This window comes from Bradysia coprophila (assembly GCF_014529535.1).
Source record: "Bradysia coprophila strain Holo2 chromosome X unlocalized genomic scaffold, BU_Bcop_v1 contig_173, whole genome shotgun sequence".
NCBI lineage: Eukaryota > Metazoa > Arthropoda > Insecta > Diptera > Sciaridae > Bradysia > Bradysia coprophila.
This window is the reverse complement of record NW_023503302.1, coordinates 1,702,456-1,715,823: the sequence shown is the minus strand read 5'-3', so window position 1 is coordinate 1,715,823 and position 13,368 is coordinate 1,702,456. Positions and strand designations below refer to the sequence as shown.

General features: G+C 33.6%; 1 protein-coding gene across 8 annotated transcripts in view; it reads left to right on the top strand.

The window, feature by feature from the left end:
- The window catches only part of LOC119068081 (teneurin-a), a 289,470-nt gene that overhangs the window by 210,029 nt on the left and 66,073 nt on the right, over positions 1-13,368 (top strand). For all 8 annotated transcript variants that reach the window (XM_037171490.1, XM_037171489.1, XM_037171488.1 and 5 more), the window contains 4 exons: positions 2,830-3,828; positions 6,707-6,901; positions 7,024-7,233; positions 9,130-9,315. In XM_037171490.1, coding sequence (XP_037027385.1) covers positions 2,830-3,828; positions 6,707-6,901; positions 7,024-7,233; positions 9,130-9,315 — 1,590 coding nt within the window. The remainder of the gene's footprint in view (positions 1-2,829; positions 3,829-6,706; positions 6,902-7,023; positions 7,234-9,129; positions 9,316-13,368) is intronic.

The window sequence follows — 13,368 nt, the reverse complement described above, 5'->3', positions numbered from 1 at the left end:
AGGAGGGGTTTTCAGTAACGAAAATGTGGAGCTAAAGGGTGTTTGATTTAATCGATTTTGTTTTTTGGGATGTTTTGTTGAATTTTGTATGTACGGTGTGTCGTCAATTTTATGTGTTCTACACGGGGCTGTTTTGTGTAGAGAGACTCTGTGTAGAGAGTGGGACGGGTGCTGCTGTGTAATGAGTTGTGTAGTATTATTAATGTTACCGCTGTTCCGATGATAAGGAAGTGGTTTTTATTGTTTATTGGTAAAGTTGGTTGCGCGGTTAATGGGTAATGGTTAATAAATCATTTTATGATCACATTTAGCATTTGGTTTTGGTGGGTCACCAGTCACAATGCTCTTGGTACGAAATGCTGTTACGTATTATAATAGGAAAAATGGAATCGAGAGAGAAGTTTTTAATGATACACATTAAATTAATAAAACATGAGAATATCGCTTGAATGAATATATTTGAAAATTCGAAAATTAATTAACGAGAACAAATAAATTAACCGAATAAAGTTTATGGGGATACAAATAAGGGACACGTTATACCAGGCATATGGATCGTATTAAAGTCAAATACACACACTTTAAGTTAGCTATATAGCTGATGAAATTTGAGAATTTTTTTTTTCGTGAATTGATATTGATTCAGAGTGTGTAGAATGTCGCGTATCGTTTCTCGATGGGAGCAATGTAGCGTGTATGAAATATATCGAGTGGACTTTTGAAGAACTATTACTGCAGTTTTCACATTTTTATACAACCGACAAGAATTTCAAGGGTTATTGAAAGTTCAAATAGATGAAAATCTATATCTCGATGATGGGATTGCAGCGAAAATCTTTTTTTTTGGATTTTAACTAAAACGGTAGAAGACCAATCATTTGATCCAACAGGATACTCGGCATACACCACTTCAATTTTTAGAAATAAAATCTTACGCTTTCAAAACTGAACGGTGTTTCCCACCTCATAACTTCAGTAAAGAAAACTCCTAGTAAATATTGGTACTATTTCCACTTCTAACACAACGACTATAGTCGAGTCTTTCGGCTTCGGTACGCAAAAATTTAACATTTCGGAATCTTTCTTCTCAGCAGTTTTTCTAGTGGGTCTTTTTTTTTTTTGATAAATTGATTTCTCAAAATAGTCCCTGATGAAAACATAACTGTTTCAGAATTTTCAGAACTTTTTTTTAGAAGTTTTCGGAATTAAAATTCCCAAAAATAAGCCCTGGTTGAAAATAGTTCTACGAAATTTAAATTCCTCAAAATAGGCCCTGAAAGGGTATCATCGAATCACTGACTGAAACTGTAGCTTAAGCTCGAACACAATAACAATTGATCGTTAATATTGTAGGCCATTGTTTTAGCTTGAGATATAACATTGTTCTGGTGTACATGGTGTACATGCGGACTTCATTCTACATCGCCTGTAGGTAACTCAAGTGATTTTGTTATAGACATCTCCATATACGACAACATTTTACCATATAACAGCTCTGCCTACATGTCGTAATCAGTCGTGATTTTCATGAATTATTTGATTAGATATTAATTTAGTGAATGTGGTCTAAATATAGAGAATAGATTGCAATAATCTCAACTCACTGAACACACCTCTATTCCTACCAGAAATAAATTACTATTGCCACATATAACAGAGACACATAACATATTCACACATATGATCATTGTAAGGATATATTGTACTATATACACACATCGAATCATAGATAGGTATAAGATCTATATAAATGCATATTATATACACTATTATGAATAATAATTTAATAATATTATCATAGTTAAACAGGAATTATAGCAAATTGAAAACCACAGCATTTCGTATCTTAGAAACGTGTGTGTATTAATTTTACAACCACACTACGTTAAATTGTATTTATATCCTCATCTAATTTTGTATATTAGCCTATCGTACTATGGCTTGGATGGATATGATGCAGGTGGGGGTGGTGGTGTGTAAGCATTATACGTATATATAAATATGTACATCTGTGGGCTGGGTGTAAACGATGAATCTGTAATAATTTACGATGTTCGTTGCATATGTCAAATTTGAAATTCGTATATTACTTCCTTATGCGATGATACTTGGTTTATTGAAATATGCTAAAACTTATCTAACTCTTGATCCGATTTCATTAAACATAAATCTTATATTTCAAAGGAATCCATTGTAATGTCGGTTGATTAAGTTACAAATTTGTAAGTTTTGATGCTGTGTGCTTCCAGTTTAACTTATTCCGTCGTTCACACAGAGTGTATATATAAACATGACGAAAATCTGTACATATGAAGATTAAGTCGTTCAAATGGGGTTGATTGTTGTACGATATTTAACACCTCACCAACAGAAGCCAAATACCTTACAAAGTTAAAGTAGTTGGCCGTATCTATCACTAACGTCAATCAAAAACCTATTTTTGATTCTGTGAGAATTTTGAGCTGAAAACATTATATAATTTCACTTAATCACAATTAGTACGTTTGAAATGTTATACGGCTATACGGTTTCCTATACACCACTGTTCCAACAGACAATTCATTTTACGTTTGCATCACATCAGCAGAAACAGCTTTGATTTATCCGAACACCTGTCGCCGCTTAATATCATGGACACATTAATTTTTGACTGTCAAAACTTCCATATAGTTAGCAATTCATTCCAGGCATGTCCATGAATATTCAAATCATTTTATAAATCCATTAAGATGTATTCTGGCAAACGTTTTCCTATCGTCATCCAATTGAAATTACATTAAATTACCATTCGCATCCAACTAACGTTTTCCGTTTTTGATTCCTTTTCAGCTGTAAGTTCGATGAAACCCAGTATGGATCAAACAAATTGTATTCTAGTCCAGGATGTAAAGTCCGTTACACATGATCAAATCACTCAAAACTCAGATGGACCCACACAAATTCCCACCGAAGAATCACTGCCAACCAGCACAGCTGACCATAACATCTTTACAACACAACTGCATCAAAATGGTTTGCATAGCAGCGGCTTAGCACAGCAGCAACCACATTATCAAGATCAACAATATATTGCCCAGCAGGCTCATCAAACACAACCGAAATGGCCTGTCTTAGAACTAAGAGAATTTAACGAATTATATCATGCTACAGTCCCTCCATATCAATTTTGGAATTCGGAATTCAAGAACAAGCATCCAGCGTTCATTCGTTTTAATTTTACTCTCCCTTGGGGTGCTAATTTTGCGGTTTATGGTCGTCGTAATGTAGCACCAAGTGTCACGCAATATGATTTTGTTGAATTTATTAAGGGTGGACGGGTGGATAATAGATTACGAAGACGAAGGAAGAGACATGCTACCACTATAAATACGAATGATGACAACAATATTAACATTGATATTTCTGGCGATGCTGTTGCTCATAATTATGAATTTGAAAAAATCACAAATGATGTGGGATTCGGCATTCAAAATGACGCGCAATTAAATGGCAGTGAATGGTCAACGTTGACATTATTTTTTGATTCGCAATTGCATCTCACACCCGAGCAACGGCACATCATTTCGAAGAGGTCATCGTCTGATGCATTGCCCACCCTGGATATGGACACAATGATGGTTAATGTTAGCTTGTTACAATACTTGGACACGGGTCGATGGTTTCTGTCGGTGTACAATGACGAATTATTGGCACATAGTGTTACGTTAATAGTTAGCGAAGCGGAAGGGGTCAGTACAACATGCCCGAATGATTGTTCAGGTCGTGGTTCATGCTATTTGGGAAAATGTGATTGTATCGATGGATATCAGGGTGCAGACTGTTCGAAAAGTAAGTATTTTTATATAATAACAGCAATACGGTTTTATATGTGGATAGAACGTTTACAATATAGTTTATGTATAAGGGGTTGCGGTGATGACATGGAGATGTGAAGAGGTATTTCGATGCATACTGAATTTTAATAGCAGTGGGTAGAGCTGAATGGTGTATGGATTGAATATGCATTGTATGTAACATCGTTTAAGGTTTCGATTTAGAGTTGAATTTCAATCATTTAATGTCTGAAACTGGACACAAAATTACTTGAAATTCTGCGAGTTTGTGTCACTCGTAGTGCGGTGTTTGGATTTTTTTATTTATTTATACATCAAGAGCATTTACGTGTAACGTTGGTGTACTGGTGCAGTGTTTTTTACTCGATACTAAATCATTCAACAACGTTTCTTTTGTTCAAATTCAAAAATAATGTCTGCAATTTAAAATAAAGTGATTCGAAGTATACTTCAACGAATGGTGCAAGCTGTGGAAATAGAGAGATTTAAGGTTTTTTTTCTCGATTTTATTGTGGGTGACAGTAACTATGATTTTACGGCTATGATTTTAAATGAATTAAACTGATCCGGTACGGGGTGGAATTTATTTGCATTCAAAACTATAAATGAAAACCTCTGCCCATTAAAGAGGGAGACAGCGTTATTGTTCGGTGTTAAAAATATTTTGCTAATATTCTAAACCAAATGTGTGAATTATTAACGTAACTAGACATTTTACTGTAATATTGAAACTATAGCAGGAGCATCGTTTTAAGCTTGAAGTTTGATTGATATTGTACAACAGAGCAGCATTTCAGTCAGACTATATCACTAACATAGTGAATAGTAAGAAATATAAACATTTCATGCCAGTCTCTACGACAATAAAGTTACGGTACGCTCGATTAACCCAAAGTTTTCTATTCATCTCGATCGAAAAACTGGGAGATTCTTAAATATAATTTATAGGGCGAGTGCCGAGGAGTTTTCCTCACGACGTTTTCGGCAATTCTTGGATATTCTAGAAATTCTTGAAAATTCTCGAAAATTCTTCGGCTTTTTATTTAATTTTCAAGCATTTCGGTAGTTTCAAGAATGTTCTTATAATTTCATTGGAATATTAGATTATATCTTGTAGGTAACCCAGCTGTTTCCAAATTTTTATATTTATTTTCTTCAGTCCTTTTATCGCTTAGAAACAGTGCAGCACTGGTCGCATTTACCTTCAAATGCCTTTGCTGTAGCACTTTCATTTTTACATGCTGCGAATCGTGCATATCTTCCGTTTGCATATAAAAAGTTTGAAAGAAGATACATTACCGACTATCACTCAATATCATTGTTAAAGTTTTCAATTTGTTGAGCTCACAAATATATATATATATGCAGAAGCACAGCGATATGCGAGTCTTTAAAACAAAGATGATAAAAATCTGTCAGACGACTCTGTAAACTGTAATCTGCTGCAAACTCCGGTAAAAGCAAAAAAATTTCGTGCATTCTCCAATGGCATAGTTTTTCGCTACACACAACTAACTTCAAAGTTATATTATTTTATATTATATGAAAAACGTACAGTACAGATGTACCGAATTCCACCCGAGTATTTTCATTTACTTTTCATGTCCATCTCATGTATGCCTTATTAAGCACGGCAAAATGTGACGTGTGCAAAATTTAGCATTTCTGTCTACTTATTACATATTTTAATAATATTTTATGTTACAACAACTGCAAGGGGTACTTAACGTGCTGCTGTTCGCTTTAGTTGGAAATTCCAATTTTTACAAAGTTTTTTGAGGAAGAGAATTTACGCGCCCATGAAAAATCTGTTTCATTGACAACGAAATTCTACGAACAATAATTTAGATTATAGATCATAGTATAGAAATGTTGAAACACTAAAATAGGGTTATATGTATAATATAGGACCGTTGGGGCTTTCAATTATTGTAATATATGCGACTTTATAACATAGCACTGTAGACGAATGGTTATATTGTAACCAATTCGTACGCTAGATATCGGGAAAATAAAAAAATTTCAAAATCGGTTCAAATGTCTCACAAATTTTGTTTAAAAAAATGTGGTTTTTACAGTTTTTCGACAATATCTTCTGAACCATATGGTCGGTTGACTTTACGTCGGGCTCAAAATTCATAACTTTTCACTGCCTTTCAACAAAAAAAAAAGTTTATCAAAATCTGTTCAGTAGTTTCTGAGATATCGGAGATACGCCCTTTAGTTATGTTGCCGACGATATGTTTAATAAACACCATGGTGTTTACTGCAGTAAACAATGATCCAACATGTCAGATAGTTTGGAAAATATTAAGACTGATGAATGCTCAAATTACTTTGGTAGACCACCTTTCCATTTAAATTTTCAATTTTTAACTAGAAAAATAATAACAAAATCAACTCTTGCTATTCGAAATTCACTGACTGGATCCCTAATGAAGCATTCAGTTTTTAATAATCCCGTAAAAGAAATCCCTCTCACATTTAAAACCAAACTTTTCATAAACTCAACACGACTTTTTTGCCCAAAGCTTTCTTCATCCACTCAAATGAAATTAATTTAAAACTTTTTGATGTCTGGCACAACTATGATATAATATAATCAACAACTAGAAAAACCGAACGAAATAAAAACTAGAAGAAAAATGAAACAAAATCTTAAAACAAGACAGATATAGAGTGAGAGAAAGAGATAGAGAAATTATGTACATATAACCTTGGTTAAGAGTTAAAAAAAAGTTTATTTTTACGTATTTGACTTAACACAAAATATAAAATTTCCTCTCACACATAACTCAATTTCCCTTCGCATTTTTTTATTTTTATTTTCTGAACATTTCCGAGCTAAACGTTTATTTCATTTGTTCGTATAGGTATTTGTCCAGTGCTTTGCTCATCCCACGGCCATTACGGTGGAGGAATCTGTCATTGTGAAGAAGGTTGGAAAGGTCCCGAATGTGATGTCCCAGCGGGTGAATGTCAAGTACCCCAATGTACCGGTCACGGACGTTGTATCGAAGGTGAATGCCATTGTGAACGTGGCTGGAAAGGACAGTTTTGTGATCAATGTACGTATTTTGCTTTACTACAAAAAAATTTGTTTTTTTTTTGCCGGAAAACAATATTACCGGGCCAATTACATTCACGATATGGGTTGGAAAGAAATAATTTTATTTATGTTGTTTAACAGCCGATTGTGTGGATCCATCATGTTCTGGACACGGCACCTGTGTTAGTGGTTTGTGCTATTGCAAAGCCGGTTGGCAAGGCGATGATTGCAGTTCGGTGGATCAACAAGTTTATCAATGTTTACCTGGTTGCTCGGAACATGGTACCTATGATTTAGAAACTGGAACATGTGTTTGCGAGCGCCATTGGACTGGTCCAGATTGTTCGCAGGGTGAGTACCAAACCATTATAATAACTAAAAATTCAGCTCGTGATTTTCATTTGATATCCTCGATTCATATCACGATTCACGAAAATCACCATAACATAAAATTGACAAAATCTTATGTGCCATAAAATTTGTTTATTTCCAAGCATCTAAACATTGAACAGTGTACCACACATATCACAGTTTGTTTTTTTACGTCCTTGAAATATGATCCCTTTTATGTCATATCGATTTTCCATTTCCTGTATTCATCTACGCATATATATCCATATATATTCTCATCTATATGTAACCATCTACACATTCAAAATTATAATAAAAAAAAATCCCAGGGATTTATATGTAACCATAAAGAGACTTTTGTAGCCAAATATGTGTGCGCTTTTCCATCTCAAATACATGACACTGAGCTCTGTGAATGTTGCCATAAAAATTATTATCTAAAAACGAAAAACCCCAAAAGCTTTGCCCAACTTTTGGCATAACCAGCACGGGTATATTATATTATATTATAAAAACACTATTTTTCTGTATGCTATCCATATGCTATAACATGTACGTACACAGTACGTATATACACGATATGATAAATTCTTTCATGCTAGTTACTCTAGTTATTCTTATAATAAAATTGTGCCCTTAATAAAATATTTTATGTGAACTCGTTATTAAGATACTTGACCCATCTATGGTCTCGTAGATTTTTTTTTATACATATCGTTCCAGTTTTGCGCGTGGTGTCATTACAACATAGATTCACATTGATATTGCAAAAAGGGGTTATAAAATTTCTAGGATCAATTTCAAATGTGTTTCGGTTACTACTGCTGCGATGCGAGTATCCACATTATTTAATGGAACGAAGACTTTTACTACATTGTTTTTGTCGTAAAATTTTCATAAAACTGAGATTTTATTTAATCGAAAATGGAGAATTTGCCCGTATATTGATTCCGGTAGAAATCGTTAATCCAACTTCAAGCGCTATATTAGTGAAACTGTTTAGTACCAATCCGAGTACGAAAAGTATATGATGTATGTTGTAAACCATTTCGGCCAACGCCATTTATTCCTTTGAGAATCCGAATAATTTGTACCATTTGTGGTTGAACGCATACCAGACTGTATAGATTTATCAATTTAGTTTTTACATTCGGAACCACAAGGTGAAAGCTTTTTTCTTACTTCATTTTGGTTCAAGTTCGCTGAAAATTATTATCATTGAGGAAAGTCCTTCACATTTCAATGACGAATGCTTAACTGATTTAAGACTATTAACGATCGGCTCTCAATTTATCAGTCTTCTGTCGAAAAGTTGAACACCAAAACGCCTTCCTCATCCACTGACTGAAATTCTTTGCATATTCCTCACCCCATTTCGCCGAAAAACTTTTTTTTCTTGCTGATAAAGAAATTTTGTTGAATTGTCAAAGACCGAAAGCATCTGAAACACAATTTTTCATTCAATTCTCCATTTCAAAAGGAAATTATTTCCGACAAATCGGAAGATATCAGTTACTATTCTTCATATACCACCTACAGCAAAATTTCATTTCACTTTTTAAACTGTCGCCTCACAATTGTATCGATGAAAGTTCTTGGTGTCATATTGTGGGATTTTTTTTTATCGAAATTGTATTTAAAAGCATGGAAAAAAGGAAGAACGAATTTTCTATCGTAAATTTACAAAAAAAAAAAAAAAATGAAAACAACTCATCAAGTTATAGCTAACAAACCAAAATAACATTCGCTCTGGAACAATTTTTTTTATCTTCTTCCTTTTCATCGCATTTTTTCTGTACGATGAGCAAAACTAATTTTCTACAATGTTTGAGTTTATATTCTCTGGTACTGAAACCGTACTTGTTATCAATATTATAAAAGCTGTTGTTCTTGCAGATGTGTGCAGTCTTGATTGCGGCCCGAACGGAGTTTGTGAGTCTGGAAAATGTCGTTGTAATTCTGGATGGACCGGAAATCTTTGTGATCAACTGCCTTGTGATTTGCGATGTGCTGAACACGGTCAATGTAAAAACGGTACTTGTGTTTGCTCGCAAGGATGGAACGGACGTCATTGTACATTACGTGAGTATTAATCTTCCCAAATGTGTACTTTTAAAAGCATAACGGCTGAACAATTTTTTTTTTATTGGGTATACAGGAGGAAAAACTAATTTCCATAAAAGCCTTTCAACGCGTTGCGATGATTTTTTTTTGTTGAAACAATTTCCGATAGACTAAAACATCACAATCATCCGACAAAAAATGTTTTTACAGAAAATATTGATCTTTAATATCCCTTTTTTTACCCGACGTGAGATAGATAGAAATAATACCGTTCGGTATATACATACTTTACAGCTGCATTAGCCTCAAAAAATATATATTCGTGTACCTGTGTTGGTGATTGATATTAAAAATTATTGACGGAATTTCAAAACTAATTTTTTTTAAGCCGATTATACAAAGTTATATGCATATTACGTACAAAAAAATCCTCTTTCACAAAAATTCATATTCATGAAAAATTGTAAAAAATTCTCGCTGTAGCTGAAAAAAAATCTTTCCAACCGAGAAATCACAACCGACAGAAAAAAAAGCAAATTTGCAAATTCCATTATTATTATGACAAAAACCTGATAGATATTGTCTATCTTTTTAACACAATAGCAGAAATAAAAAATTGAAATATTTTTGACCAATAAAAATGGCCATGTCAAACATGCTATGTTATGTGATTTTGACATATTAAAATGCATTTCATCCTATGGAAATTATAAAATTGCTTTGGGCCACTATTTTTGTATTGTTACCAATATGTCATGCAAACATTTTACGTAATTGAAGCCCAACTAATAATGGTAATAGCATCTCAGTTGAAGTCAGACGGAAGCAAACAATTCGTAGAATTTTTTTTTTGTCAGTTTCTGACCAGTGTCAATATTTACACTAACAAACAATCAAGAGGAATTGTGTTAGCAACTTTTTTTTAAATGACGTCACCGTTTCTGCTATCTTCGAAAAGTGTATGACGACAATGCGGTGACTTTAAAGCGTGTTAGCATACGTGGTTTGCCTGCACAATTCCAAAATATTTAACAACTCAGAAGAAGTGTTTTTTGGGAGCGTGTGAGAAGTTGTAGCCCGCACTGACGAAAGCAAACAACACTTTATCCCGCGTTTAGTATAACCAGGTTATGATTTAATGACTAGTGACAAGTAAAATAGGCAAGGTCACCGACTATATCCTCATCCGTGGTCTCACCTGACAATCAAAAAGAAATGTTTTTTTTTTTCAACCATCAACCATTCAAAACTGCTCATCAGCACCACCCTTTGTAAAATAATTCTGGTTAGCCGTTGGTTTATTAATTTTTTTCTGCAGCTAAATACAATTTCTGAGGAATTAGGTATAAACCAAGCAATGTCTGCATTTAAAATTAAACTTACCACTGTTTACCCAGCGACAACCACATTTCGTAAATCCATAAGTATCCATTCGAAAAACAAAGGTATACACAAAGACTTGATCGTAACGCAAATCCTCAATGCAAAGGCAAGATAAATGATGAATATATTTATTGTTAAGTTCTAGTGCTTTTAGATAGCAAAAACCACTTTATCTTTTAGAAATGAAAGGAGAAAAAAAACCGTTTAACAGCGTAGCATTAGTGAAGAAAAACAAACGCAGACAAAACGATTCAAGCAAAAAGTGAAAAATATAAGACATTCATACGTACATTGGAATGTCTATGTACGTACATGTACTTTGTATGGTTACGTTCCAGTTGAGACACAAAAATAACCGAACGAAAAAACATATATACGAAACTTAGCCAAAGAACGTTGACAGTTGACACGTAACCTCGTATGTGTTACTGTGCAACAACCGCAAGCTTTATAACATGAAAAATGCTAGATATATGTTCGGAAAAAGACCGAACCGCTTGGTGATTTGTTGGAATGTTCATAAAAATTCAATTCCTTTGAGACAATAAAAACAAACTTAGACAAAGAAAATATTTTCATAAGCTATCATTTGAAGTTCAAGACTGGCTTACAAGTTATACAGTAAAAACGAGTGTGTGTGTGTGGTGTGACTTCATGTAGGTTACTTTTCAGTGCTGTGATAGCATTATTTATTTTTCTATAAATATCAAGTTTCAACATAAAATATTAAAATGTTTTTTCTTCTATCTCTCTCACTCACTCAATCGGTTCTATTACATTACTTTTTCAAATTCTAAAAAAACGACGACGACGACGACGCTTTCATCCAGTAAATAAATCTGTTGCTGATTTTATTCTCAGATTACATGCTGTCAAAGAACTTTAGCATTTCTTTTCCTTTTTAATTCACAGACCATTAGTACATTCGGCGATGACGGTCGAAGCGAGAGAAGAATCAAATGATTTTCTTTGATTTTATTTTATTAATGAAGTCAATTCCTCCAACTGATCAAGTATGGAAATAATTTTCTCATCTGATGTTGATGGCAAGACGTTTGTTTTGATAAGGTCGATGAATTCATGCGCGAAAAATACTCTAAGCTATCAGACTACTCGGTAAACCTTAGTTTAATCAATTTATAATTCGAGCTCATTTCAAAGTTCATTCGATTTCATCGACAAGTCGTCTCAATAGCCATTTCACTGAAAAATATATGAGATCAAGTACTTTGCACCTAGATAATCACTCTACTTTCCCAGGTGTATTCATAGCACACAAACGGCAATTATATGTTTGTTAATAGAAGTTGTGGGAAAATTCGTTAAATTGTTAAAACGTGTTTCCTTCGGAAAATTGCTATACCGAGCAGGAGTAGTACGTTAAGCTCAACTTGAAAAGGCAAACTATTCCATCCTTATTATCAAAATCAATTGTCGGACTACTAATTGCGTATTGTGCAGCACACCGCACATAGTATTCATTTTTTGTTACTATAATTTTTATTCATTCACAACATTGCCTGATTGATATTGCATTATCAATTCCACGCATTGCTTTTCGTACTCAATTAGTTTTTCCTAATTAAATTGTCGAGTTTCCACCGAACAGGTCTCACTGCATTTAAGATTGTCCGATTTGATAAACCAGTTGTACGTGAAGCGTTTATTCACAACAACGACACTTAATTTTCACCCATTAATTCATTTAAAAAAAAATGGATTCTCTATTTATATAATAAATCAGTCCAATTAAATAGAGCTTATCGACGACCCCAGGGTTGAAAATTTCACATTATTACCGTTAATTTATTAAAAACCATAACAATGCATATAGCTATAGATCAATGGATATCAGAATAATGAATCAATTTAAATATATGAAATATGTTACACATATTATAATGTAGGAAGACATGCACAAAGTCAACGTGATATTATTGTTGTGAGTTTATCTGTGTGACACAACATTTTTGGGGAAAATGTGTAACAATGCCGTCAATTTATAGAACTTTTCTTTTAATTTTTTTTTTGCTGTTCCATTTTGTTATCTGTTTTGCAGCAAATAGCTGATTAACCATATTCTGTGAATGTTTGATAATTTAAAACCGAACCCATATGCAATATTCATTCATCCATTGAACGCGCGATTTTCTTTTTAAAAATTTAACCGTGAACGACAGGGTGGTAATTGATCTGTTATCCCCCCTTTATCCATGGATGATCCAAGTTAGTTTTCGCCAATGTTTTTGCCGTTCTGCAAACGAATGCTATGCTATTGGCATAAATCATGGACTATTTTTGCGAAAACAATTTTTCATATTTTCTTAAATTTTCCCAAAATTTTTACATTTCTTCATTGATTTTCCTAAAAAAAATGTTTTTGTGAAAAGGAAAAAGGTAGGAGAATATGGGCAAATGGTTTTTCAAAGATATTCCCTGGAACAGAAATGATTCGGAAGAGATTGGATTATAACCAAGCTATGAATCGGCGAAGAATTAATCTGAAGTACGCGACCTCTTAATTTTTGTAAGATCTCCCTGATTTCATCTTGTTCAAAAGGTCAAAAACTTAGTCGAATGGATCAATTTATCCGTAACTGTATTGTCGGCTCTTTTAATTTTCTGCGCTGCGAAAACTGTTTTGGGTCAGCTATCATCACGAGATGTGAATTTTGGTTTTTAGACAAA